Source organism: Trichosurus vulpecula, chromosome 1 (assembly GCF_011100635.1).
Source record: "Trichosurus vulpecula isolate mTriVul1 chromosome 1, mTriVul1.pri, whole genome shotgun sequence".
In the NCBI taxonomy this organism is placed as follows: Eukaryota; Metazoa; Chordata; class Mammalia; order Diprotodontia; family Phalangeridae; genus Trichosurus; species Trichosurus vulpecula.
In genome coordinates this window covers 466,657,218-466,684,444 of record NC_050573.1, presented here as the reverse complement: position 1 = coordinate 466,684,444, position 27,227 = coordinate 466,657,218, and the positions used below count along the sequence as shown (strand labels likewise).

The 27,227-nt window shown below is 37.8% G+C and overlaps 1 protein-coding gene across 1 annotated transcript in view; it reads left to right on the top strand.

Annotated features, from left to right (window-relative positions):
- MCTP1 (multiple C2 and transmembrane domain containing 1) overlaps nucleotides 1-27,227 on the top strand; it is a 716,792-nt gene that overhangs the window by 575,181 nt on the left and 114,384 nt on the right. The window contains exon 19 of the mRNA XM_036740827.1: nucleotides 10,845-10,964. Coding sequence (XP_036596722.1) covers nucleotides 10,845-10,964 — 120 coding nt within the window. The remainder of the gene's footprint in view (nucleotides 1-10,844; nucleotides 10,965-27,227) is intronic.

Here is a 27,227-nt window from a genome sequence, read left to right as displayed (position 1 = left end):
TTTCTGCCTTTGGTTGAGGGGGCATGGAACTTAGCAGTTCAGGGGGTAAGTCTTCATAATTTTTAGCCTCAGCTAAAAGGAGGGAGGTGCCAAGAAGTGAAAGTACTTGCCATTCTTACCAAAATTGGGACAGGGGTACCTAAGATTTCCCTAGATTTTGGTTAGCATGGAGCTACCTTTCCCTCTACTCAGGCCAGGTTGTTCAAGGATGACAGCTGGCAGTTTGCCAGACCTTGATGAGAATCTTGACACTGAAAAGTGAGAGAGCCAGATTCAGGCTCTCTCCTGAGGCCAAAGATTCAGACTGAATGCTGGGTGAGTAAGTTAGATTCTCAATTTTATTGTCTGGACCAGTCTTTGGGCAAGTATTACTTGTGGTCCTGAAGGGAAAAAAGAAGAGAAAGAAAAGAAATTCTTGCTACATAATGAAGAGGAAGGAATGCCTACAGGGGATCATATCATTGATTCCCAGAGCCTTCTTCATGTCTGCTTCTCACCCTAACTCTGGGCCTCCCCGCTAGGCCCACTTTCAAGGTCCTTAAGCAACCACACTTTACCAATTGGATATCTCTGCACTTCAGAAGTGAAAGTTCAAGAGTTGAGTTCCCCAAAGGGGGGAGACAATTAAATAGGAGACAATTAAATTATTGGAAAATAAATGAAACACTTAAGAAATGCCATAGAATGTGAGACTTCCAGGATAAAACATCAGAAGAAAATAATTTTATAATAACTAAAATGGGACCTCAGAAAAGAAAATGTTTTGACCAAAAGAAAGCCCAGAGTAGATTTAACCCCTAGATTTATCTGTAGGAGATTATCATAAAAGACAAACAAAAATTGTAAGATCTTGAGTTTTAGATCTAGTCTGGGAGAGAAGGTGTAATAAGGAAGGGGATGGTAAGCAGACTGTTCAAGCAATATAAACTGCAAGTACCTAATGTTGATTTCTGGGGGATTTTATCCTTTCTTTTTTTCTTCTTAATGAAGAAAAGTGATATATGACAGCATTTGATGGAGGATAAAACAAACTTAACACTCAGAACCATGAATGTGAATGAGATGAATTCTCCCATAAAATGGAGCAGAGTAGCAGAACAAATTAGAAGGTAAAACCCAACATTTACTGTATAAAAGAAACACTTAAAATTTAGATTCCCTTGGAATTGAGAGGGTGAAGTAGAATTTATTGTACCTTAGCTGAAAAAGCCAGAGTAATAATCATGATCTCACAAAAGGCAACGATAAAAATAGATATTGTTAAAAGAGAAAAGCAGGGAAACAATAGTATACTTAAAGGCAACATAGATAATAAACCAATGTCAATAATGAATTTGTTTGCATCAATTGGCATCATATTGGCATAATGTTAAAGGAAAAACCAATTCAATTACAGGAAGACCATGTTAGAAAGATAGCTGTTGAGGATTTCAATGAACATTTTTCAGATTCAAACTAACCTAAAAGAAAAAAAAAATGCATACAAAATAAATTAAGGATCTAAACAGATTTGGGGGGGGGAGGAAATTGATATGATAGAACTTTGTTCATCATTGAATGTGAATCTTAGGTAGCATTCTTCTTCAGCATCAAGTGGTAAATTTATAAAAATTGTAAATGTGCTAAGACTTCCAGGGGTGGAGCCAGGATAATGGAGTATAGAAGGCACTCAGCTGAGCTCTCCCAACATTTCTGTCCAAACAACTTTAAAATAACTGCTCAAATTGAATTCTGGAATAGCAGAGCCAACAAAAGGTCAGAGTGATAGATTCTTCCAGCCCAAAACAACTTAGGAGGTTGGAAAGAGAGATCTGTCATATGGTGCAGGAGGCTGACCTGGAATCTATGTGGATGAAACAGCAATGGTGGTGGTGACAGAACCCTGCAGCAGCTTTGGGAATTCTGAAGACAGAAATGGTAAAGGGATCTGGAAAATGATCAGAAAAAAGATTACAGGGGACACTTGAACTAGCACTGGACACAGGACCAGATGCTTTTTGACAATGCAATGTCATTGCCTGTACCTACTTCTAGGTTATAGTTCCAGAGTGGAGAGGTGCACTTTTGGTCAAAAGGAAGTGGGATCCCTGAAGAATGACTGTTTGGCTATATCCACTTCTGAGTCAGAGTTCAAGGACAGAGAGAAGCACTTTTGGTCGAAAGAGAGTAGAGGCACTGAGGGGCAGTCTCACTTCTGGTCCCAAGGGATCAGGGACCTGGTAGAATAGAATTGTTTCCAGCCCCAAAGGAAGAGGGGTCATAAGGAGCAGAATCAATTGTCATCCCAAGATATTAGGGGACCTTAGTGGGTAAGGACCAGGGTGGAGTGACCACACCTCTTCTCCGATCACACCATTTTGAAAACACCAAAAACCTCCAACCTCCCCAGAACTAGTTCTGAAAACAGCAGTGCAAAAAAGCCTAAACCTTGAGACAACTCCCCTTCTCTGCCCATCATGAACAGAGCTCAATATTAACATAAAGTTCCAAATCAAGAAATAAAGAAGTGTATTACTATGGGAGGATGCTGGAATACCCTTATCCTCCCTTGTTCTCCAGCTAGATGGCACAGTAGATAGAGAGCTACACCTAGTGTCAAGAAGACCTGAGTTTAATTCCAGCCTCAGGTACTTATTAGCTGTGTGACCCTGAGCAGTTTGCCTCAGTTTATTCAACTATAAAATGAGGCTGAGTTGTTGTGAGAATCAAATAAGATAATGTTTGTAAAATCCTTAGGAGAGTTCCCAGCACATATTAGGCACTCAATAAACACTTCTTTCATTGCTCTCTCACTTTAACCTATATATTACAAAATAATGTTAAGCCAGTACTTTGGGCTAGAGTCCTTGGTCCCACCTAAATAGAAAACCTTAGCAATATTTAATCAAGGTCCTAGTCTGAAATCTTTTTTTACATCCTTTCCAAAGCCTAACCCATCCTTAAAATCAAATCAACATTCAGGGAGGAACTCATCTCTTCCAGAAGACAGGGAAGTGTACCAACAAGGACAAGGAAACCCTTGATTAATCCACTTTATAGCAATGCCCTATTTGCTCAGGACTTGACTAGATTCAGGTAAGAACAAGGCTAAAAAACAGAAGAGGTCTTTGATTAATACTATTAATGCAAGTATCTCATGAGGTCAGTCTCAAGGGATCAGGGGCCCTTCCCGGGCAAGGACCAAAGCATTCTTAGTGTTTACCTTTTTACGTTTCTCTTCAGTCTTGTATTTGAAAGTCAAATTTTCTACTCAGCTCTGGTCTTTTCATCAGGGATGTTTGAAATTCCTCTATTTCATTAAATATCCACTTTTTCCCTTGAAGAGTTATACTCAGTTTTGCTGCGTAGGTTATTATTGGTTGTACCTAAAACCCTCATGGGAAGGACCAAAAAATTCTAACCTCCCAGAAAACAGCAGTGGAAAAAACCCTAAAGCTTGGGACAGTGCCCTTACCCCATTACATGCAATAGTGTAAAAAATTATTTTCAAAATCAAATAAGAGGGGGTAGAGGAAAAATGAGGTAAAGAAATGAAAGCAAAGGAAGAAAATTATGAAAAAACTATTGAGAGCTAGGTAAAAGAGGCACAAAAAAGTACTGAAAAATATAACACCTTAAAAAACAGAATTAACCAAATGGAAAAATAGGTACAAAAATTCACTGATGAAAATAATTTCGTAAAAAGCAGAATTGGCAAAATGGAAAAAAGAGTTACAAGAGCTCACCGAAGACAATGATTACTTAAAAATTAGAGTTTGGCAAGTGGAAGCTAATGATTCCATGAGACAACAAGAAAGAATAAATAAAGTCAAAAGAATACAAAAATGGAAGAAAATGTGAAATATCTCATTGGAAAAACAGCTGACCTGGAAAATAGATCCAGGAGAGATAATTTAAGAATTGTTGGATTACCTGAAAATCATGATCAAAGAAAGAGCCGAGTCATCATTTTTCAAGAAATTGTCAAGGAAAACTGCTCTGACATCCTCCAACCAGAGGATAAAATAGAAACTAAAAGAATCCACCTATCACCACCTGAAAGAGATTCCAAAATGAAAACTCCCAGGAATATTATAGCCAAATCCCAGAGTTCTCAAGTCAAAGAAAAAATACTTCAAGCATCAAAAAAGAAATTATTCAAATACTGTGGAGCCACAGTCAGGATCACAAAAGATTCAGCACCTAACACATTAGAGAAGCAGAGAACTTGGAAGATGATATTCTGGAAGGCAAAAGAACTGGGATTACCAGAAATGCTAGCAATAGCATAAGAAAAAGAAATTGAAAGAAAAAATAGGAAATAAAGACATAAAGCTATCACTCTTTGCAGATAATATGATAGTATGCTTAAAGAACCCTAGCAAATGAACTAAAAAACTTATTGAAACAATTAACAACATCACCAAAGTTACAGGATATAAAATAAACATACACACAAATCATCAGCACTTCTATAGACTACTGACAAAACCCAATGGCAAGAGATAGAAAAAGAAATTTCATTTAAAATAACTGCAGACAACATAAAATACTTGGGAGTCTACCTGCCAAGACAAATACAGAGACTATATAAACACAATTACAAAACACTTTTCACACAAATAAAGACTAAACAATTGGACAAATATTAATTGTTCATGGGTAGGCTGAGCCAAAATAATAAAAATGAAAATTTTACGTAAGTTAGTTTACTTATTCAGTGCTGTGCCAATCAAACTTCCAAAAGTTATTTTATAGAGCTATAAAAATAATAAAATTTATCTGGAAGAATAAATGATCAAGAATGTCAAGAGAATGAAAAATTGCTAAGGAAGGCAGCCTACCAGTTACAGATTTCAAACTATATTACAAAGTGGTAATCATCAAAACAATCTGGTACAGATTAAAAAATAGAGTGGTGGATCCATGAAATAGATTAAGTATAGAGTACACAGTAGTATATGGACAGCTAGGTGGTTCAGTGTATAGAGTGCCAGGCCTGGAATCAAGAAGACTCATGTTCCTGAGTTCAAATCCAGCCTCAGACGCTTAATAGCTGGGTGATCCTGGGCAAGTCACTTAAACCTGTTTGCCTGAATACCTCATCTGTGAAAATGAGCTGGAAAAGGAAATGGCAAACCATTCTAGTATCTTTTGCCAAGAAAACTCCAAAAGGAATCATGACAAATCAGACATGACTGAAAAAACAAGCAAACAACAACAACAAAAATGATTATACTAAGCTAGTATTCGATAAATCCAAAAATCCAAGCTTTGGGGGTAATAATTTAACACCTGACAAAAATTGCTGGGAAAACTAGAAAAGTTTGGCAGAAACTAGGCATAGGTCAACATCTCACACCATATACCCAAATAAGGTTAAAATAGATAAATAGATAAATCATTTAGACATAAAGGATGATGTAATTAGGGAAGCATGTAAAATTGTACCTGTCTGATCTGTGGATAAGAGAAGAGTTTATGATCAAATAAGAGGTAGAGGGGATTATGGAAAATAAAATAGATAATTTTGATTATGTGACATTAAAAGGCTTTTGCACAAACAAAACTAATATGACCAAAATTAGAAGGAAAACAGGGAACTGGGAGGGGGGAATTTATAGCAAGTTTCTCTGATAAAGACCACATTTCTCAAATCCATAGGGAATTGAGTCAAATTTGTAACGTATATTAACCATCACCTGCTGATAAATGGTCAAAGGATATGAACAAACAGTTTTCCAAAGAAGAAACCAAAACTATCAATAGTTACATTTTTTAAATGCTCTAAATCACTATTGATTTATTTTATTAATGTAAATTAAAATAAATCTGAGGTACCACCTCTCAACTATTAGATAGGCTAACATGATGGAAAAGGAAAATGACAAATGCTAGAAGGGATGTGGAAAAACTGGAACATTAATGTACTATTGGTGGAGTTGTGAACTAGTCTATCCATTCTGAAGAATAATTTGAAACTATGCCCAAAGGCTACAAAATTGTACACACGCTTTGATCTAGTAATACCACTACTAGGTCTGTATCCAAAAGAGATTAAATAAAATGGGAAAGGACTTATTTGTTAAAAAACATAGCATCTCTTTTTGTGGTGGCAAGGAATCGGAATTGAGGAATGCCCTTCAGTTGGATAATGGCGGAACAAGTTTTGTATATGATTGTGATGGAATGCTATTGTGCTATAAGAAATAATGGGCAGGATGGTTCCAGAAAACCCTGGGAAGACATATAACTCATGCAAAGTGAAGTGAGCAAAACCAGGAGAACGTTGTATACAGTAACAGCAATATTATAAGGATGACCACTGTGAAAGACTTAGATACACTGATCAAGACAATGATCTGAGACAATCAAATTCCTTTAAAGGACCTGTGATGAAAAAATTCTAACTACCTCTAGAAAGAGATCTGATGAACCTTAGTGAAGACACTAGTGTAGACCCCCATCATCTTAAGCCTACATTATTCCAATACCCTACTGATTAATCCCTTTGCCACAAGTCCTTTCCCACTAGAGTCCATCTCAAAGTAATCTTAAAGCACAGGTCTGATCATGTCACCCCATCCTCAATAAAATCCAGCAGTTCCCTATCACCTCCAGGAACTGATCTAAAACCCTTTGTTATTAAAATACTCAAAGCCTTTCACAGGCTGTCTCCCTCTCCCCACTGCCCATCTTTCCAGTCTTCTCATATGTTACACCCCATCATATCTTCTGCGATGAATTGATGTAGGCCTCTTTATTGTTTCTTGTACAAGAAATCCCAGGGGCCATCTCCAGTTATCCTGATCTATATCTTGCCATTGGACCCAGATGACTACAAAGGAGAAAGTGAGGCTGGTGACTTTGCATAACCCTCCCTCCAATTCACTTGCAAGTCCTGGCATCACCTTCCTGAAATCATGGTCCTCTTAGAGAATGAAGGACAAACAACAACACAAGAAATTCCATCTCATCTCCCAACTTGGGAACTTTCACTGGCTGGCTCCTGTGCCTGAAATGTTCTCTTGTCTTATCTCTGTCTCCTGGCTTCCCTGGCTTCCTTCAAATCCTAGCTAAAAATCTCAACATCTACAGGAAGCTTTTGCCTATCCTCAATTCTAATGCCTTCCTTCTGTTGATTATCTACAATTTATCCTGCGTATATACTGTTTGTTCATAGTTGTTTACATGTTGTCTCCCCCATTAAACTATGAGCTCCTCGAGAGCAGGGACTGTCTTTTGCCTTGTTTTGTATCTCCAGCTCTTAGCACAGAGCCTGGCACAAAGTAGGTGCTTAATAAATATTTATTGCTTGAATGACTCAAAGAGACCAAAATGTGGGTACTTCTACCTCAGCTTCAGTAGCTATTCCTTTGAGATCAGTGAAAGGAAAAAAGATGGCCTGTTTCCCTACCCAGACCTTCAAACCGTGCCAGATAGCACTATTTGCTGATTATATAAGGTTACAAGAGTCTTGCCAGAGTCCTCCTTAATAGGCTGATCCTTCACCTAGAAGATAGTCATCTACCTGAGAGCCAGTGTGGCTTCAGAAAGAGCCAAGGAACAATCGATATGGTGTTTGCTGCCCAACAACTCAAGGAAAAATGCCAGGAGCAGAACAGTGGTCTTCATACAACATTTGTAGATCTGACCAAGGTCTTTGATCCTATTAGTCATGAGGGCATATGGAAAATTATGTCAAAATTTGGTTGCCTGGAGAAGTTCATCAGCATTGTTTTTCAATTCCATGACAGCCTGCTTGCCCGGGTTCTAGATAATGGACAATGCTCTCGTGCCTTCCCAGTTACCTATGGAGTGAAACAAGGCTGTGTGCTTGCTCCCATGTTTTTAGCATGCTGTTTTCAGCCATGCTGTCAAAGGCTTTCAATGAGGATGAACATGACATCAAGGTCAGCTACCATACTGATATAAGCTCTTCAACTTGTCTGTTTGAGGATGATTGTGTACTAAATGAAGCCTCTGAAGCTGAGATGCAATAAAGTATGGATCACTTCTCTGCTGCTTGTGCTAATTGTGGCCTAATAATCAACACCAAGAAAACACAGGTGCTCCATCAGCCATCACCATACCATCCATCCATGGAACCATCAGTTACAGCAAATGGAGAAGTTCTGAATGCTGTGAATAAGTTCACTTACCTCGGTAGTGTACTATCCAGGGATGTACACATTGATAATGAGGTTGATGCACCCATTGCCAGAGCTAGCTCAGTGTTTGGGAGGCTCCGAAGGAAAGTATAGGAGAGAAGAGGTATTAGACTGATTACCAGACTAAAGATCTACAGAGCTGAGGTGCTGACCTCATTGTTGTACGTCTGTGAAACTTGGACAGTCTGCCAGCGCCATGCCAGGAAACCAAATTCTTTGAATTGTCTTAGGAAGATTCTGAAGATCTCCTGGCAGGAAAAGGTACCAGACACTGAGGTCCTTACTTGAACTAAACTGCCAAGCATTCAAACTCTGCTTCAGAGAGCACAATTCCGATGGGCTGACCATGTTGTTCAAATGCAAAACATACACTTGCCAAAAAGACTATTTTATGGAGAACTCACACAGGGCAAGTGTTCACGTGGGGGTTAGAAGAAGTGACACAAGGACACTCTCAAGGTCTCTCTTAAGAATTTTGGAATTGATTGTGTGACATGGGAGACATTGGCATAGGACCACTCAGCATGGCATTCCCACATCAGAGAAGGTGCTGTGTTCTATGAGCAAAGCAGAATTGAAACAGCTCAAAGGAAACACAGGATGCGCAAATTTAGAATATCCACCCCCAACTGTTCACATGGACTATTTGTGCCTGACCTGTGGTAGAGCATTCTGAGCTCATATTGGTCTGGTCAGTCACAGTTGGACACATTGAAACTTGACTCTAGCATAGTGATGTCATTTTGGTCCTCTTCAAGAACCAAGGACAATAACCAACCAACCAAGGTTACAAATAAATAATCCAGTTAAGAAGGAGTTAATGCTGACTATAAACATATTTTTTTGTTTCACATGACCTATACATTTTGAATTTTCCCTACAACACAAATATTTCATTAGCATTGTCATCCTAACAGGGAATAAGGAACTATCAGATATAATTAATATGGTTTTAACTCTTCAAATTCTTCAAAGCCCAAAGAGAAACTTTTTGCTACTTTCTCAAGTTTTTTTTTCTTTCTTCTCAGTGAAAGTAGGACACATTTAACTAATCAGTTAACTAAATTCTTCATCTACCCTAGAGAGAGCGATAGTGGTATTTATTATGTTAAAATACTTAAATGTCGTTACTTAGTACATTGTAGTATTGTTTGAATTTATCTCCTTGAATGAGCTTATGTTGACCCATTTCCTTCTTTGTGAAAGACTTCAAATTATTCAGTGATATCTGTAGTGAATAGAAGATTCAGTTCAAACATTTTATTTTAAAAGACAGAGGATTCACATAAATGTTTGTGTTTTCATCTTCCTTTAGATTAGGCAATATGGTTCCTATGGAATTTAAGAGGCAAATACTCACTATTGCTAATCCCTTTGAACAATAAACTGTGAAACGTTAGAGGTTCAAATACAGGTAATGTGTAAGTGTGAGAATCTGAGGAAAAACGTGTAAGCAACTAAATAATTAGTTAATCCTATGTAAAATTAGTTAATTAAAAATCAGTCAATCCTTAAGGTAATGTTGGAAAATCAGTCATCTAAAACCATCTTTATTCAAGGATACAACTGAGATATATGTTGGGTTACCTTCTGAGTGTGAGAAAGATGTAGAATTTTGTACCCAATATAATAATGAAAAATAGTAATAGCTAGCATTTACATAGCACATTAATGGTTTCCAAAGTGTTTTTTCTTATATCATCTAATTTGATCCTCACAATAACCCTGTGAGTTAAGTGTTATCTTTATCCTTATTAGAGATAAAGAAGCTAAGGCCGACAGAGGTTAAGTTCTAGTAAATGTCTGAAACAGGATTCAAACTGAGTTCTTCCTGACTTGAAATTCAGTGATCTAACATTTTACCCCATTTGTCTCATTTAACTAACTGATAATCAGTTTAGAATCCTGGTCACCCTCCAAATGATATAATATCAAGTCAATTTATATACTAACAATTCCAATAATTGCCTTCCAGGGATACACAAAGTCCAGAAATATGTGTGATTATTTTTTAAAAGAATTATTTAAAAATATTCTAATAGAACTTTTCTCACTTCTTATGATCCAATTACTTTTATTTTGATTTATGGCTGACTGTTTTATACCAGTGATTTGTTAATGAAGATCTTACTCTACTTTCGTGAAGCATTTATAGCATTTCTTATGTTCTGAGAGGTGAAATCTTTTCAATATTCTTGTGTAGGCTTCATAATTCCATCCACATCTTATGCTTGTTACATTATGTTACCTGAGTAAGATAAAAGTCCCTAATAATAAATGATGATTCATTCTTTATCATTAAAGAAAATAGAGCTATTTTTGACCATGTAGCAAAACTCATTTTGATACTTTTTTTTTCATTTTTTAACCTTATTTTGTCCAACTTAATGATACCTTCATTAGAGAAGACAAATTAAAATCACCTTTTTGACAAGGTAATGATATCCCTTTTTTTCTTCCTTTAGAGAAATTAAACCAAGTAAAAACCAATGCAGTCTCCTAACAATGGCTTTCCGGGGTTCTGCTCTGCTTTCAGAAAATGCTTAAGGAGTCCCCAGGACTTTGTTTTCAAGATAAATCCTCCCATTCTAAAACATTCTAGTTTGTGTTTTTGAAGTGGAGCGTGAATAAGAGAATCCATTTAATGACATTCAGAATTGACTTATCTCTTTTTCTCCCTCCTGTCTCCTCTAGCTTTTCCTCTTTGTGGTTTGGAACTTTGAGCTCTACATGATACCCCTGGTTTTGTTGTTGCTACTGACGTGGAACTACTTCTTGATAAAATCAGGGAAAGATAATCGGCAACGCGACACGGTATGTTTTCAGTTGTGTTCTTCTTCTCCTTCTTGTGTTCTCGTTCTTCACTGTGATGAGACCAGTGATGAATTTGGTTTTTTTAAAACAGAATTCCTGTCTGTTAAGACCCAAGTCAGGGCAAAAATTTCATCAGTTCTTCCTTCTATGCACAATGAAAACTTTGCATGTGTTCTATTACTTTCTCTGTTTGTTGGAACTAAAATGAAAAACACATAACTGGAGAATGCATTTGATCCTGGTTTTTATTTATAAGGAGCTGGTTTTCATTTTAAATGAACACAGGAAAAGGAATATTTCTCTTCCCCTCTTGATATTTCCTATGTCTTACTGAATGCTAACACAAAAGTGCATATAATTCTAGGAGCTGAAGGGATAGCAGGGAGAATATTTAATTTCTCCCAAATGATTCATGGAAATATAAACTAGGTACATTTTTCTCACCACAGTTCTTTTTGATTCTGTCCTAGTGAAAATGAATCATTGATATCGGCTTAGGAAGTTCCACAAAGCACCTTGGAAGGTACATTATGCTCTCCCAAGTTCTCAGTAGATTAAAAACTAGTTATACTAATGGTTTAAAAATAATTTGACCCCAGGGAAAGCTGAACCAAACCTCAGATCTCCTCCTCTCCACTTGTCTTTTCAAAAACTGCACTTGCCTTTCCCATCTCGATACCTTTCTACAGAACATTCCCTAAGCCTGGCATGGTCTCAAGGCTCAAGCATCAGCTCCATCAAGAAGCCTTTCCTGATTCTTCCAGTTGTTACCCATTCCCTCTCCAAGATTATTTTGCATATATTGTGTACATATTTTGTATTTACTTATATGTGCACAAAAGGTAAGCTCCTTGAAGTCAGGTAATTTTACAGTTTTGTTTTTGTGTCCCTAGTGCCTGGCACATAGTAGGCACTCGATAAATGCTCATTTACTTGAACTTACTATTAAGGAGATTTTAGTCAAAAAAGCAAAAGGAAATGACCTCTTACTCTGTAAATCTTATACAGTGTTCTTTCTGCAGACATTAGCCTATTCTTGGTTTGGCTGGTACCTTACTCCACAAATCTCTTTCCTCAGAAAATAAAATATTCCCCAAAACTTCAACATAGATGGGGACCTCTTCTAAAGAGAAAATATGTTAATTTATTAACTAGGCAGGTAGAATAGTGCTGTTCTGAGGAATCTAAGCATCTCTGAAACAAAAGAATCCATTTTGGAGCTCATCAAACTCTGGAAAGATGCCTTTCCCATCAAGGGTCACCATCTGATTTAAAGTTAATATTTTTATAAACTTCCTAGGCCCACAAATGCAATATGATAATATGATCAACTAATAAGATCTTCAAGTCAAGTCAGAAAGCATTTATGAAGCACCCACTACATGTCAAACACTGTGCTGAACTCTGGGGATACAGAAGCAAAAGTCTATGCCCTTGAGGAGCTCACAATCTTGTTTAGATTCATGTCAACTTTTTTTTTCTAAAGCCACTTTCACTTGGAGCAAAAGGGAACTCACTTTAAAATGAACATAGACCAAAAGTGAATATTCACAAAGTGTGTGATAAAAGAAACTGGCTAGACCTAAAGTTTGTCGCATAAATGAATCAGTTTCAGGATAAAGGTTAGGTCTCTAATGCAGGGCTCTTCTGCTCTGTCCTTGGTCCTATGCTCTTCAACATTTTTTGTCAGTGACACAGATAACATGTTTATCAAATTTGTGGATGACACAGAACAAGGAAGGGTAGTTAATATGCTAGAATTAAGAGCCTCAAATCGACTTGACATAATGGAATTGTGTAGTGAAGTCAGCAAGCTAAATCTTAGTTGTATAAATGCACAGGCCTATGTAGACTGGTAAGACATGACCATAAAGTAGTTCATATGAAACAGAGTATGAGCAGCTAGGTGGTGCAGTGGATAGAATTCTGGACCTGGAGTCAGGAAAACTCATCCTCATTAAGTCAGATCTGGCCTCAGACACTTACTGGTTGTATGACCCTAGACAAGTCACTTAACCCTGTTTGCCTCAGTTTCCTCATCTGTAAAATGACCTGGTGAAGGAAATGGCAATCCGCTTCGGCATCTTTGCCAAGAAAACCCCAAATGGGGTCATGAAGCATCAGACATGACTGAAACAGTTTAACAAAAACAACAGCAACAACATGAAATGGAGTTAGGAGATTTAATAAATTGCACGAGGCAATAGTTCAAGTAGCTAAAAAAAGTTTAATTTTTCTTAGCCTGCAAGAATAGAAATATAGCATAAAAGATGAAAGATAGGAGAGATTTGCTGTATTCTGTTCCGGTCTACTCCATGGTAACTCAAATGACATGAAACATTGTGGTCAGTTCTGTATTCCATGTTTTAGAAAGGACATCGACAAGTTGAGGAGGGCGATGAGGATGAAGGAGGGATTTATGGAGATCTTTGTGCGGAAGAGGTATTAGACTTCTTCTGTCTACTTAGTCCCAGAGAAGGTAGCTAGGACTGGTGGGTGGAAATTACTAGCAGGTAGATTTCATCTCAATATAAGGAAGAAAGAAAAAAAACTCATTATGACTAAATCTGGCCTCAAGCCCCTTAATGGCGAGACAAAATGGACAAACAAAGATTATGTTAGTCTGAAGACACTCTGTGGTATGATGGGAAGAGCCCTAAAGCTTATTTGTACTTGGTTATTTTTTATTATCTAGTATAAACCCTGTATTTTTACAGGAATATAAGGTTAGTTGCTCAAAGTCTAGAGAAATCTCATTTAATTTTCCCACCTCTAACACTTAATTTGTGTTTAATTAGGAACAGTAACTTAAACTCACTATCTCTTTTGGGACTCAGCAGAACAAGTCTGCCTTCTCTCTTGCTAGTCATTGACTGTTGAATACTATACAATGTTCCAACCATTAGTTCAATACAAATTTGTATTATCTAATTTCAACTGGGCCCTCACTGCTACCCAGTAATCTTTTTATTATTTATCTTCTGATTGACTGTCCTATTTTCCACATAAGTTAGTTTAAATCCTCTCCTCTCTCTTCAGACTTCTTATATGTTTCCTCTCTCCTCCCTCTCAGCTAAAGACATTGCCTCTTACTTTACTAAGAAAATAGGTATGAGATCCATTTTCTCCCCACCTACACACCTCAAAACTCCTCTTTATCCCTGTTCTCTCCTCATTTGTTCTGGTCTCCAATGAGTTAGGAGGCCTTCTCTCACCTTAATCACTCTTTCTCTTTGTCTCATCTTCAATATCTCTTTTGTTGTTGTTCAGTCATTTTTCAATCATGTCTGACTCTTCATGTCTCCTTTTGGGCTTTTCCTGGCAAAGAAAGATACTAGAGTAGTTTGCCATTTCCTTCTCCAGCTTATTTTACAGATGAGAAAACTGAGGCAAGTAGAGTTAAGTGACTTGCCCAGGGTCACATAGCTAGTAAGTGTCTGAGTCTGGATTTGAACTCAGGAAGAGGAGTCTTCCTGACTCCAGGCCAAGAATTCTATCCAGTGTGCCACCCAATTGCCCCAAGAAAGAAGTAAGTGGTATAAGGATGTCTCCAATGTTACAAACTTGTTGATCGAAAGAATATTGGGACCATCAACAGAAATGGAGAAGTTTTGAGAGATGAGTTTAGAAGGAAACATAATGAGTTCTGTTTCAGAATGATGAGTTTGAGGTGCCAATGGTACATACAGGTGGGATATCCAAAATGTAGTTGGTCATGTGTGAATGGTGCTTGAGAGAGATTAGGACTGGCTATATAAATTTGGGGGTCTCCTGCATACAGATGATAAGTTAACCCTTGAGAATTGATGAGGTCATCAAGAGAAAGTGTTTGGAGAAAGAAGAGCAGAGACCCCGGCACAGAAGGCAGACTTGTTCTGCTGAGTCCCAAAAGAGATAGAGAGTTTAAGTGACTGTTCCTAATTAAACACAAATTAAGTGTTAGAGGTGGGAAAATTAAATGAGATTTCTCTAGACTTTGAGCAACTAACCTTGGGTGATACTTATACTTAATGAGAAGAGGATGAGGGTCCAGTAAAAGAAACTGAGAGGGTGCGTGTCACAAAAACTTAGGAGCAGGAGAAAGAATTTCCAAAAAGAGTAGCAAAAGCTGCAGAGGTCAAGAAAAAGCAAATTAATTTAGCAGTTAAGAAACCCTGGAGAACAACAGTTACATGAAAGTATCATTGCTAAAGTTTTTCCCTTACAACAACCCTATGAGGTAAATAGTACAAGTATTCTCATTCTCTCTTTATAGATGAGAAAACCAAGACTCTCTGAAAACTTAGGTTAAATGCCCAAAGTCACTGACCTTAATAAGTGGCAAAGCAAGGACCCCTTCAAGTCTTCTAACATTCAGGTCCCTGGGCTCTTTCCAATACACTGTGATGCTTCTTAGGTGAATGTTGGGATTGCAGAAGTCAGTAAATGGTTATATAACTCAGAAAATTTCTTGAAGGAAATAGGAGCTGTTTTCAATACTTCCCTAATTACTTAGTTAGATTTCATTTTGTGGAAAAGAAAGAGGAAACTCCATGTAGACTTACAGAATCAAAATGGTAGAGCTTCGATGTCCTTAGCAGTCATCCAGTCCAAATCCCCTCATTTTAAAGGTGTGAAAACATGGGCCCAGAAAGATGAAGTGATTTACCCAAAGTCAAGCCATTTACTTAACGTCATCAGAACCAGGACAACCCAAATTTTTGGATTCCCAAACCAGCACATTTTCTTGGTAACTACAAGATTGGAGTCATTTACAAATAAGAAAACATAATTTTTATTATTTAGTTTGAGCTTTTTTATCCCAGGAGAGGTCTTCCCTACAGAAATGAGCAATTGTTTTAAGTGCTTCAGATGAGAAACACTGGCAGTACAGGCTTTTCTAGCTAGCCATCTCTTCCAAAAGGCACTCAGCCTTGGCTTCCCTTCTAGAGTAATTCATTGTATATCCTCCATACAGTCCCATAAAATCCTAAGGCTTCCTCCTAAGCCTATTGAAAGGTTCAAATTAATATGAATTATGAGACTGCCACATTGTTTTGTGTAAAATATAGCAACAAAGTAGGATTTCCTAAATCTTTTCCTACTAACACATTTGTTCTGACAGGCTCCCTCTTTTCCAAAGTGCCATGGACATTATTTTATTCCACTGCACAGCCCTCTGGGTAGGACTCTGCAGCCTAACTCTCATGGAATGCCAACTACACTCCATAACTCCTAGTAATTGCCTCTTACTTGCCCAAAACACACATATCCATTTCTCTGCTTTCCAGACACTCAGCGCTGCGGTCACAAAGTTTCATTCAGCTTCTCAGACACTGGCACAGCTGAGACCTTACGTAACTCTTAAATCCTATTTATCTAATTATATGTTTTCTGGCAAACCCAATTGTGCATTTGAACTTGTTGCTCACAAAAAAGGCTGTCCCACACTAATTGCAGATATCCCTCAAAATACACAAAATCTAGAAACCAGATTCTTTGTTCTGCTCCATGGTGTTGATTTCCATTTCTCATTCAACACTTATCTGCCATGTTACCCAGTAGGCATACTGTGGATGTAGGCAGCCATACAATGGAGAAGAGATATGCCTGCATAGCAAATCACAAGCTTATGTTTGACCTGCAGATCCTGAACAGTGTCCCCCAAAACACTGTCAAGCCTTGTCAGTCGCCACACATGTGGGAGATAAAATTTGAGATACAGAAAGCAGTTATTTGATCTAAAGCCAGGGGTCTTAATCTAGAGACATCCATTAGAGAAATTTCTACTAGAGAAATTAACATCTATTTTTGTTTTTCATGAAAAATAAAGTCTTCTTTAGCAGTGACTAAAAATATGATTCTTAGGATACTGAGGTGGTTAGATGAATAATATAAGATTGTTGAGAGGAGGTGGGAGAGGAACAAATCCAAATGCCCTTTAACTTCATATCTGTGAGAGACATAATACAAAAAGGAAAGAAGTAGGAGGAAAAAATTTCTTTAAGAGATGAGAAATATATAGATGGATAAATGTTCTGCTGTTACCACATTAGTTGTTAGATTATGATATCCAATAGAATGAGTCATTTAGCATTATGATCATTTACAAGATGAGGCTATAGAATCTCCTTTCTGGGAGATCTTTCAAATGAAGGCAGATTAAAAAATGTACTACTTTTCCATCATCGTTACTTTCAGCAGCAACCTAATTAGAGAAATGTCTTATGATGGTTACTGAATGCATCTTATCTCTCTGTGCCTACCTGAACTCACTGGGGACAATATAAGAGAAACATTCATTCCTAAAGACACAAACAGGGCACTGGCAGTAGGCAAGACAAATACATGTTCAAGATTGAGTCCTAACAACTTTCTTTTTCCAGTTTGAAGTTTGTTTTTATTTTTGGGTACTCCCATACCAGAATCCACACTTGGTGAATGGCAGTTACTCCTTGACTTGTCCAGAGTGACATTAGATGGTCTTTTGTTTTAGTCAATATTACATAGATAACTCTTGAGTCAAGAAATGCTTTTGGAGTAAAGGATGTGGTTTACTGCATAGAGGTGTCATATTTCTGTAGGCAAGAGTTCTCACCGAAACAACGGGGAAATCTTTTCACCAGCTAGTCCAGTATTTTGTATTTGCTCCCTGTCATTCATGAAGATTGGCCACAATGTATCAGAAGAGTTTTATTATTAAAAAAAAGAAAAGTCACCAATTCAGTAGCAGCTAAATCACAAGTACTATAGCTGGGTCTCTATCGAGCATGATCTATTCTCAATAAGTCAACTATACTTCTTTCTAATAATTTGAAGTTCCTTTAGGATGGCATGCATATCATCACTCGCTGCTTTTTTGTTAAAGTTCCCTGGTCCTCTCATTGATGAGATCTTCCTTGTCTATCCTGTCCTCTGCTCAATGGGCTTCTTCTAGGTGTAGCATTGTCAGCACATAGAGTTTGTTCTGAGCCCTCTAGATAACGAGTCAACAAATTTCCAGGGAGCCAAGGAATGATCTGTATGATAGCTATAGCTCTTCCAGCAATAATGTACCAAATCAGGAATTCCTCCTCTTCAGACTTGTCTCCTTGTTTTATAGCTCTCCTGTCTCTGCATACATAAAGATTCACCCAGGTATTGGGGTCACTCTATCTCCTTTCAGGATGGAACACCTCATTCTCCCCTTTGAAGTGAAGCTTGCATCCTGGTCTACAGAAGAGCAAGCAACACTGCCTCTATTAAAAGACAAAATTACTGAATAATAACTCCCCACCCTGGTGTTCAGCCTACCTTATGTACTCATAATAGACTTATGGAAATTGCCTTTAAAGATTATCCAATTCAACTCCCACCTTTTACAGATAAAGAAACTGAGACCCTGAGACAAGGGTCATAGTCATACAGAAAGACAGTGACAGAAAAGAGACTCTAGATGCCAAGTGTTCTGACCCCTAATCCAATGCTTTTTCCCCCGGAGAAAAAAAAATTGTCCCCCGTAGATGTTAGAGAGTGGTATCTTCAATATGAGAGGTAGCCTGGCTCAGTGGCTGGAGGGCCAGCCTCTTAGTCAAGAATACTAGGGCTCTAAGTACCATCTCTAAGACATACTGGCTATTTGTAACTAGTGACTGGGCAAGTAACTTAAATTCTCAATGCCCTAGGCAATTCTCTAAGACTAAAATGCAGAGCAGTTTACTCATCTACGCTGGTGAAGGGAGTTCCATCACTGGACAGCTAGGTGGTACAGTGAATAGAGCACCGACCCTGGAGTCAGAAGGACCTGAGTTCAAATGCGGCCTCAGACATTTGACATGTACCAGCTGTGTGACCTTGGACAAGTCACTTAACCCCAATTGCCTGGCCCTCCTCTCTCCAAAAAAAAAAATTAAATCAGTTATCTAGATTAAAAAAAAATTTAAATCCTCAACATAGTAATTCCAATTTGTCCAAAGGTTATTAAGGCTAATAAGACAACCCGAGCTGTCCCTTGATTTACCCTCATGATGCACTGGGTAGCAACTATTAACACTCCTAGTGCTGTCATTGACAAGTACAGGTCACCATTTCCCAAATGTAAGTGAAGCTGTGGTCAAAGGTAGCACTGAATGCATGTCCCAGAGAGCTACCTGCAATTCATCTAAGTCAACAAGGGTAAGGAAGTTGGAAGAACTCAGAATCCCTGCTCTAGCTAGGCAGAGCACAGCTACATATAAAAGCCACATTAGTGAAGAAAAAATTTTTCAGATTTCTCTGACATGTGAAAACTGTTCAGATTCGTTGGCAAACACATACATATACATGCCCACCTCCCACACCCACTCCTTGAAAAGTTTGCTCCTCATCTTTCTTTGCTATTATGCTATTCTGGCTACGTAACAATCCTAATTGCCCAATCAATTGAGACGTAAAAGACTGAACTCTAGCATGGATCAATGAAATCATTCACTGACTCACCATCTTACTATGACAGATGATGAATCAAGCTACATCCACCCTTGTTAAAATACCTTAGAAAATAAATATTTGCCTGGTACTCAAGGACGTTGGAGCTCTTCACTACTCTCATGGAACAGTGCTAAAAGTTGTTCCTTTCTTATCAGTAAATCCATTCGCCCCAAGTCCAGTGCTCATCTCTAGACTGACAGTGCCCCCGAGCATTGGTAAATGAAGAATCTTGTCATCATAAACTTGGTTGATTAGCAGTAATTTGGACTGACAATCTGAGTCATTGACCATGCTCCCATAACTATACACATGACTGGTTTGACCACTAAGTGCGCTACGTTGGACAATATCAGTTTTGAGGATCTCCAACTTTGAATCTTTTTGGTAACAAATGTGTCTCTCAAGTCCTGATGAGCTTTTCAAAGCTTTGCTGTCACACGTCTCTTGTGTAGCAGTGGCCTCCACTTGCAAAGCACTTGGGAAAATGCTGCTAGCTGATGTTCTTTTTTTGTATGTATCTATCATTACCCACTAGCCAGCCACATCCCACACTCCATCCCTAAGGAGAAGCCTTATGTTATAACAAGTATGTATAGTCCAAGCAAAACAAATCTCCATCTTGGTCATGCCAGAGGATGTATATAAAATCCTGCATTTCTGATCCATTAACTCTTTGTTTTGTGCTTGTTGATGATTGTCAAATGCACAAGAAAAAGGGGAAAAATAAATGCCATGAGTCCCTGCTGAAATCAATCAGAAATTCTCAGTACTTGGAAAAATCAAGGATTGTAAACCTCCTGTGTACGTGGTTCAAGGTCAGAAAATTCCAGAAAGAAACACTGAACTCTGCAAATGTATCTAAAAATGAATATTCCCTCTTTCCTCTCAGAGAAATGATGTAGTATAATGAAATGATTAGTGGAACTGAGGCAAAAAGTCTGGGTTTAGGTCCTACTTTTACTCATTTGGCGATCTTGAGGAAGCCCCTTCACTTCTTTAGGGTTCAGTTTTCTCATTTGTTGTTGTTTGTCCTTTGTGCTCCAAGGGGACCAAAATGACAATTGACACTCAAATCAATTGGATTTAAATGAGGCAGAGTTCCTTGGAGTTGTCATCAGAGCCCAGGGGCAAGTAAAATATAGACAATGGTACTTGTGCCATTTATATCACAAGGTTGTGGGATGTTATAAATCTTGTGAACTGTAGTGTTGTTCTGATTCATCATGACCCCATTTGGGGTTTTCTTGGCAAAGATACTGGAATGGTTTGCCATGTCCTTCTCCAGCTCATTTTACAGATGAGGAAACTGAGGCAAACAGGGTCAAGTGATTTGCCCAGGGTCATACAGCTAGTATGTGTCTGAGGCTGAATTTGAACTCCAGAAGAGGAATCTTCCTGAATCCAAGCCCAGCAGTGTATCTACTGCCCCACCTAGCTGCCCTTATAAACTGTAAAATATCATATGTTTGCCAGTTACTATTATTTCCTTCTTCAAGTCTGGTTCACAAGCAATCTTCTTTACTTTTACAATACAATTTAAGCAAGAAGCCCCACTCCTTTCCAAAAAAAAGCCAGATTTGGGGGTTTCCAGCATGATCATTAACCTAGCCACAAGAAACCAATACTCATCACCAGCAGACGCAAGAGAGCAGTTACATTGAATTTCATCTGTTTCTCTCTAAAAAGCTTTTTATGTAATTCTTATTCATAGGGATGGTATGGACCTGGACATTCAGCCCAATTATCAAAAAAATGAGGCAATATAACATAGTGGAAAGAGTTTGAGATTTGGAACACAGAGAATCTGTGGGTCCTCAGACCAGTCACTTAATTTATCTGGACCTCAATTTCTCCACATGTAAAATAAGAGTTTGGGGGAATAAATGACCTCCAAGGCCCATTCTAACTTTAGATCCTGGGTAATATTGAATCATTTGTTATCTGAAAACAAACATTTTTAATGAGGGAAGTAAAGATTCAAGTAGACATTTATGCTGTCACTTAGATATATTTTCTCCTTCCTTATCTCCTAATCAAGGATTCATCCTGCATGTTCCTTCCCTGGGGACAGTCCTTCCTTCCTATGAATGATTTTTACCATGTTTTCTTTACTTTTTTATTACTAATATATTGGATATATACGTGTATATATATACATACGCATATGTATAAAATTTCACCCATTCAATCCAGTCTTCCTTTCTTAACCATATTTGTTTTGAAAAGCAGGTATGTGTGTATGCATGAGCACACATGTGTAGGGAAAGAAAAAAGAGCTGACCATTAATGTATTTCCACATGTTTCAGTGAAGTTTGTACATACTTCAGTTTGCACCTGGAATCTGATAGTGCACATAGGTCTTTGAGAGTCAGCATGATTGTAGGGCATGGGTTCCTAACCATTTAGGGTCATGGATCTCTTTGGCAATCTGATGAAGACTATGGACTCCACAGAATGATGCTTTTAAATACATAGGACTACCAAGGAAACCACTTACACTGAAGTAAAGTTGCAAATTTTTTCCCCATCCAAGTTTATGGACCACCTGAAATCTATTCACAACTCTTCAAGTGCTGCCCCTGACACACCCTGGCCATGTGACCCTAAGCAACTTACCCATTTCTCTAAGACTGGAAGTTGTAGAGAAGACACCAGCCTGTGTTAGTAGGTAGAGTTTCTTCACCTGAGGTTTGTTATACCCATGAAGTAACAAATACAGTCCCTATCCCTAAGTTAGCCTTTAACATTCAAAAGTCTAATGAACCCCCTCTTTATCCTAATCTTCAACAGAATCTATGCTAGTAGTTATTTTATTTCTAACATTCCTTTTATTTTTTAAAGTTAATTTGTTTGGTTTTAGTTTATAACATTCAGTTCCACAAGTTTTTGAGTTCCAAATTTTCTCCTCCTCCCTCCCTTCCCACCTCCCCAAGAAAGCATTCAATCTGATATAGGCTCTACATATACATTCACATTAAACATAATTTCACATTAGTCATGTTGCAAAGAAGAATTATAACCAATGGAATAAACCACGAGAAAGAAGAAACAAAAGAAAACAAAAAAGAGAGAGCAAATAGTATGCTTTGATCTGCATTCAGGCTCCATAATTCTTTCTCTGGATATGGACAGCATTTTCCATCATGAGCCTTTTGGAGTTGTCTTAGAACCTTGGATTGCTAAGAAGAGCCAAGTCTGTGCTAGTAATTTTTAAAAATAAGGTTTAGCATAATAGAAGAAAAATGTTATACAGTTATCCCTTCCACATTGTAACTTTCCCTATCCTGGTTTCAGTATATCGCAGCTTGGTATAAGAAATTAAATGGGATTTTTTGGGGGGAGCTTTGCAGAAGCTGCAGATGACACAAAAAAATACTTAAGCCAAATTTTACAATAACATACTATAAACACCCCATAAAAGAAAAGGAAAAAAATCAGACTTTTTCTCTGGTACAAAGGGAGGGTCAAAAACTTTTACACAAATTTTCCAGATCGAAGCGATGGTGCCTCTAACCACAACAATGTGGAAAGGATAACTGTACATGATTGGTGTCATTTTTTAACAGAAAAAAAGCATAAGGAGTAAAGGTACTTTTAAATACTCATATATTAATTCTCTGAAAGAGACAATTTGCTTTAGCCAGGTGATCACTCAAAAGAGAGATTTTGTACTACAAGGCACAGTTACAAATGCTACTTCTAGCTGAGTCATGGCCCCATGACTAGTCCACATTACCAATGTGGGCACAGAGCTTTGTGTAGTGGGTGGTAATGGCAAAGGTTTTCATAAGATCTATGTGGAAACTTATTGTCCCAGCTTTGGAAAGGTGACAAGAAATTGGAAAGCCTCAATTAAAAGAACAGAAGTAGAAACCAAATGATAGGACTTTGTCAGCCTAGGAAAGTGTCCCTAAATGAGGACTATTATTAGGAATCTAATAACTTTAAGAGTTTTATAATCAGAATGCATGAGGTGTGTTTTTTTCATAGGAAATAACTATTTCCCAATTTAAAACTTTCTAAACCCCCTACACATACATGGCATTTATTTGTCACTTAGCAAACTAAGTCACATCTGTAACTATCCAGTCTATTAATTGTTTCTGTATTCATCCCAAAATAAAGAGGTAGGGATCACTGCTACCCTCTATTAGGCATTTTCCCTTGTAACATTGTCAGCCATTCTCAAAGTATAATCCATTGCCCTCTGGGGGACCACACTTTCAGAGGGTCTGTGGGGTCAAAACTATTTTCATATTAACATGAAGATGTTACCAGCCTATTGCAATATTCCCCCCTTTTCCAACTACTTATCTCTGTGAGGCTGGGCATTCTTCATATACTTCAGCTAAAACAACATATCACAATAGATTGAACCCAGACATAGATATGAGAATCCAGGTGTCTTCTATTAAGCCAGACATTAAAGAGATTTTCAAAAATATGTAAAAGAATGACATTCTTCTCATTAATTTTTTAAAAAGTAGTTATTTTTCAGAAAGAATATATTATTTATGTTAATATGTAATTAGTTATTGTTATTTTAAATCAATTCATAAATATTCTAAAACTATCCATTTTAGTTTCTAATACAGTAAATATTGATAGATTTAACCCAATGTAATGACAATTTAGATTTGAAGATCTTCCCCACCCATTAAAAGGCCATATGACCTGCTTATGTCCCAGGAAGCCTAAGTCACATGTGGTGGGAGGAGCTTGCTGAGAGGAAAAGGAAAATGTGTCACAGGAAATGCTCAGAGAGAGCAGTTAGAGCTGAGAGAAAGAGCAGATGTGATGGCTTGTGCTGTGAGTGTGATTGTTGCATCAAGGCTCTAATACGGGGGCTGAAGGTTGTGGGGTGGAGTGGGTCTCTGCTATGATATTGTGTATTGAGTTCTTAGCTGCTGTGATGGATTGGGCTTATTGGTTATGGGATTTGGTCCCCTGGTGTCTGAATAAATATTTTACTTCTATCGTCTATATGGAGAGTCTTTTATATTTTGTGATATGGAACCACATAGGCATTTTGACAATTATCATCTATGTTATATTTATTGCCTTGCTAATTCACCCAACTAAACAAAAAGTTATTTGAGTCCTTAATGATTTTTAAAGATGTAAAAGAGGTCCTGAGACCAAAAAGTTTGAGAACTGCTATCATAAATGAAGCCAAGTTTCCCTGTGCAGCCCTCTACCATCTCTTCATTAGTCAAGCCATTAGTGGTAGGGAATTTATAAGTAATACTGTCATATACTCGATAAAGTCTTCAAAAATAGTCTTGCCACCATCACATGCTCTTTGATAATTTTTTTTCCATTCCCAACCAGTTATGTTCCTTTGCAGGATAAAGGGTCATGAACCTATACTATAGTCAATCTTGCCTTCTTAAAGAGGTTTTTCCCAGGCTTCTTCCACTCCCAACCCTCACTGAAAATGGAAAATTACCTCCCATTTACATTGTAGATACCTTGTATATACATATATATTAAATCCTGAGCTCCTTGAGATTAAGGCCTGTTTTTGCCTTTCTTTGTACCCCAAGGTTTAGCACAGTACCTAGCACATAGTAGATAAATAAATGCTTGTTGACTGATTGACTGGACAGTTTTATTTCAATTCAACAAACATTTATTAAATACCTACTATGTGCCCATCACTGTACTAAACACTGGGTATGCAAATAAGAAAAAGAAAGGCAGTCCCTGCCCTCAAGGAGTTTACAATTGAACAGAGAAACCTCTACTAGATAGAGATAGGCATGTAAGTTTACTTGGTAAAGTTACAAAGGTTTATTTATCATGCCTAAGAAGACCATCATTGTCAATGTGTTTGAAAACAAAGTTTAAATAATAATGTGAAGAAAAACAACAGTGGAAAAACTTTAGAACTCTGATCAGTGAAATGACCAGTCATTCAATCAACAAGGATTTACTGAGCATTTATTTATTTACCAAGCACAGTGCTAGGTTCTTGGGATATAAATAGAAAAGAGACATAGTCCCTGTCACTCTACTAGAGAGACACATGTTCGTAGATAACACTATGACCTTGGGCAAGTCATTTAACTTTTCCACTGCTTCAGTTTCCTCATTTGCAAAATGGGATTAAAAATAGCACCTACCTCACCGGGCAGTTCTGAGGATAAAATGAGACACTATTTGCAGAGTACTTTGCAAACTTCAAAGTCGTCTACAAATGCTAGAGATTATGTAAGTAAACATAGGCCATATGCCTCCCAAAAATACAGTGATGAGAAAGACACTAATAATTGGGTCTTTTGAAAAGGAGGCAGCACTTGAATTGAACCTTCCCTAGAGATTATAAGAGATGGAGGTAAAGAGGGAGAAATTGCAGGTATGGGGAAAAGTGTATGGATATATGTTCTGTCTTATATGGGGAATGCAAGTAGACCATTTAGGCTGGAAGAGCAAGTGAATGAAGAGTAACATGTAATCAGCCTAGACAAACTAGGTGGGCATGAAAGATGGGCACAGAAGAGGTGAATATGGACTGCAGATTGGTAAATAGGATTGATATGAATGAGTACATGAGAGTGGGGAGTAATGACCAAGTAAGAGAGCTTTGGTTTAAGGAAATGTAGGAATCCTAGGGATTCTGAGCAGGGCAGTAGATTGTCACATTCCTCCCAGTAGTAATGGTAATGTTGATTGGATTTTACTCCAGAGAAAGGGATGAAAGTTAGAGTGGTGCACACAAATTGTTAGAGCAGTTGGCAAGATGCCCATAGTAGATTGGCCCTAGTGTCCTGGTTGAGGCTTGCTCCTTCAGACATCACCTTCATTTTGCTTATTTTATATCTTTTAAGGGAGAGTCCATTAGACTCTGAGCTCCCTATCGGCAAGGAGTACTTTTTTGCTTTTCTTTGTATGCCCTGTGCTTACCACAGTGCCTGGCACATATAGTGATTACTTAGTAAATGCTTGTTGATTTGACTTGTCTATGGTGGGGGAAGAGAGAAGTCATTAGGGCATGATAATAATGTAAAAAAAAAAAGAAAATACCATTAATAAGACATTTCAAAAGAAGATAAAGGTGAATAATGTTTTCATAGGTTTATATGTGACCATAAGTCTCTCTCTGAATCCCGTGGGGGCCTAGACCTAAAAAAATAGGTTTGCTTGTTTTTTAAGTCAGTTCAGAAAGCATTAAGTGTGTATTATGTTCAAGGCACAGTGCTGAGCTTCGAAGATAATTTCCCCTTCCCCGCCAAAGAAATAACAAAGATCTAGGGTCAAGGACCTTAACATAGGGGAGTCAGGAGTCAGAGGCATGATGGTCATAAGAGGGGAAATGGTGGAAATTCAAAGAAAAAGTCCTAGAGAAGAGCTTCAAGATAGCTGAGGGAGGAAAGATCAATTCTTTTACCTGGAAGAGACATTAGGGACTTCGTCCTAGAGGAGGTGACCTCTTAGCTGAACCTTAAAGAAAAAAAGAGATACCTCAGTAGACGCAGATGGAAATTCCTTCCAAAGCTTGGAGGAGGGCATCAACGAATGGATGGAGATGAGAAAAGGCAAGAAGAGAAAAGAGGAAAGAGAATGTCTACTATGGCTGGAATGTAGATGACATAAAATACAGCTTGAGATGGTGTTGGAAAAGTTATCCGGAGCCAGATCTCAGAGTGCATCAAATGCCAATATCGAGAGTTTATATTTTATTCAGTAGGCAATAGGAAGTCACTGAAGTTTTTTTTTATTTTCACTTTTATAGATTTACATGATGAGAACGGTACTCTGGGAAAAGACCTGGCAGTAGTAAAAGGGATATATTGGAGTAGAGATGCAATGGAAGTTACCATACTACTTAGTTG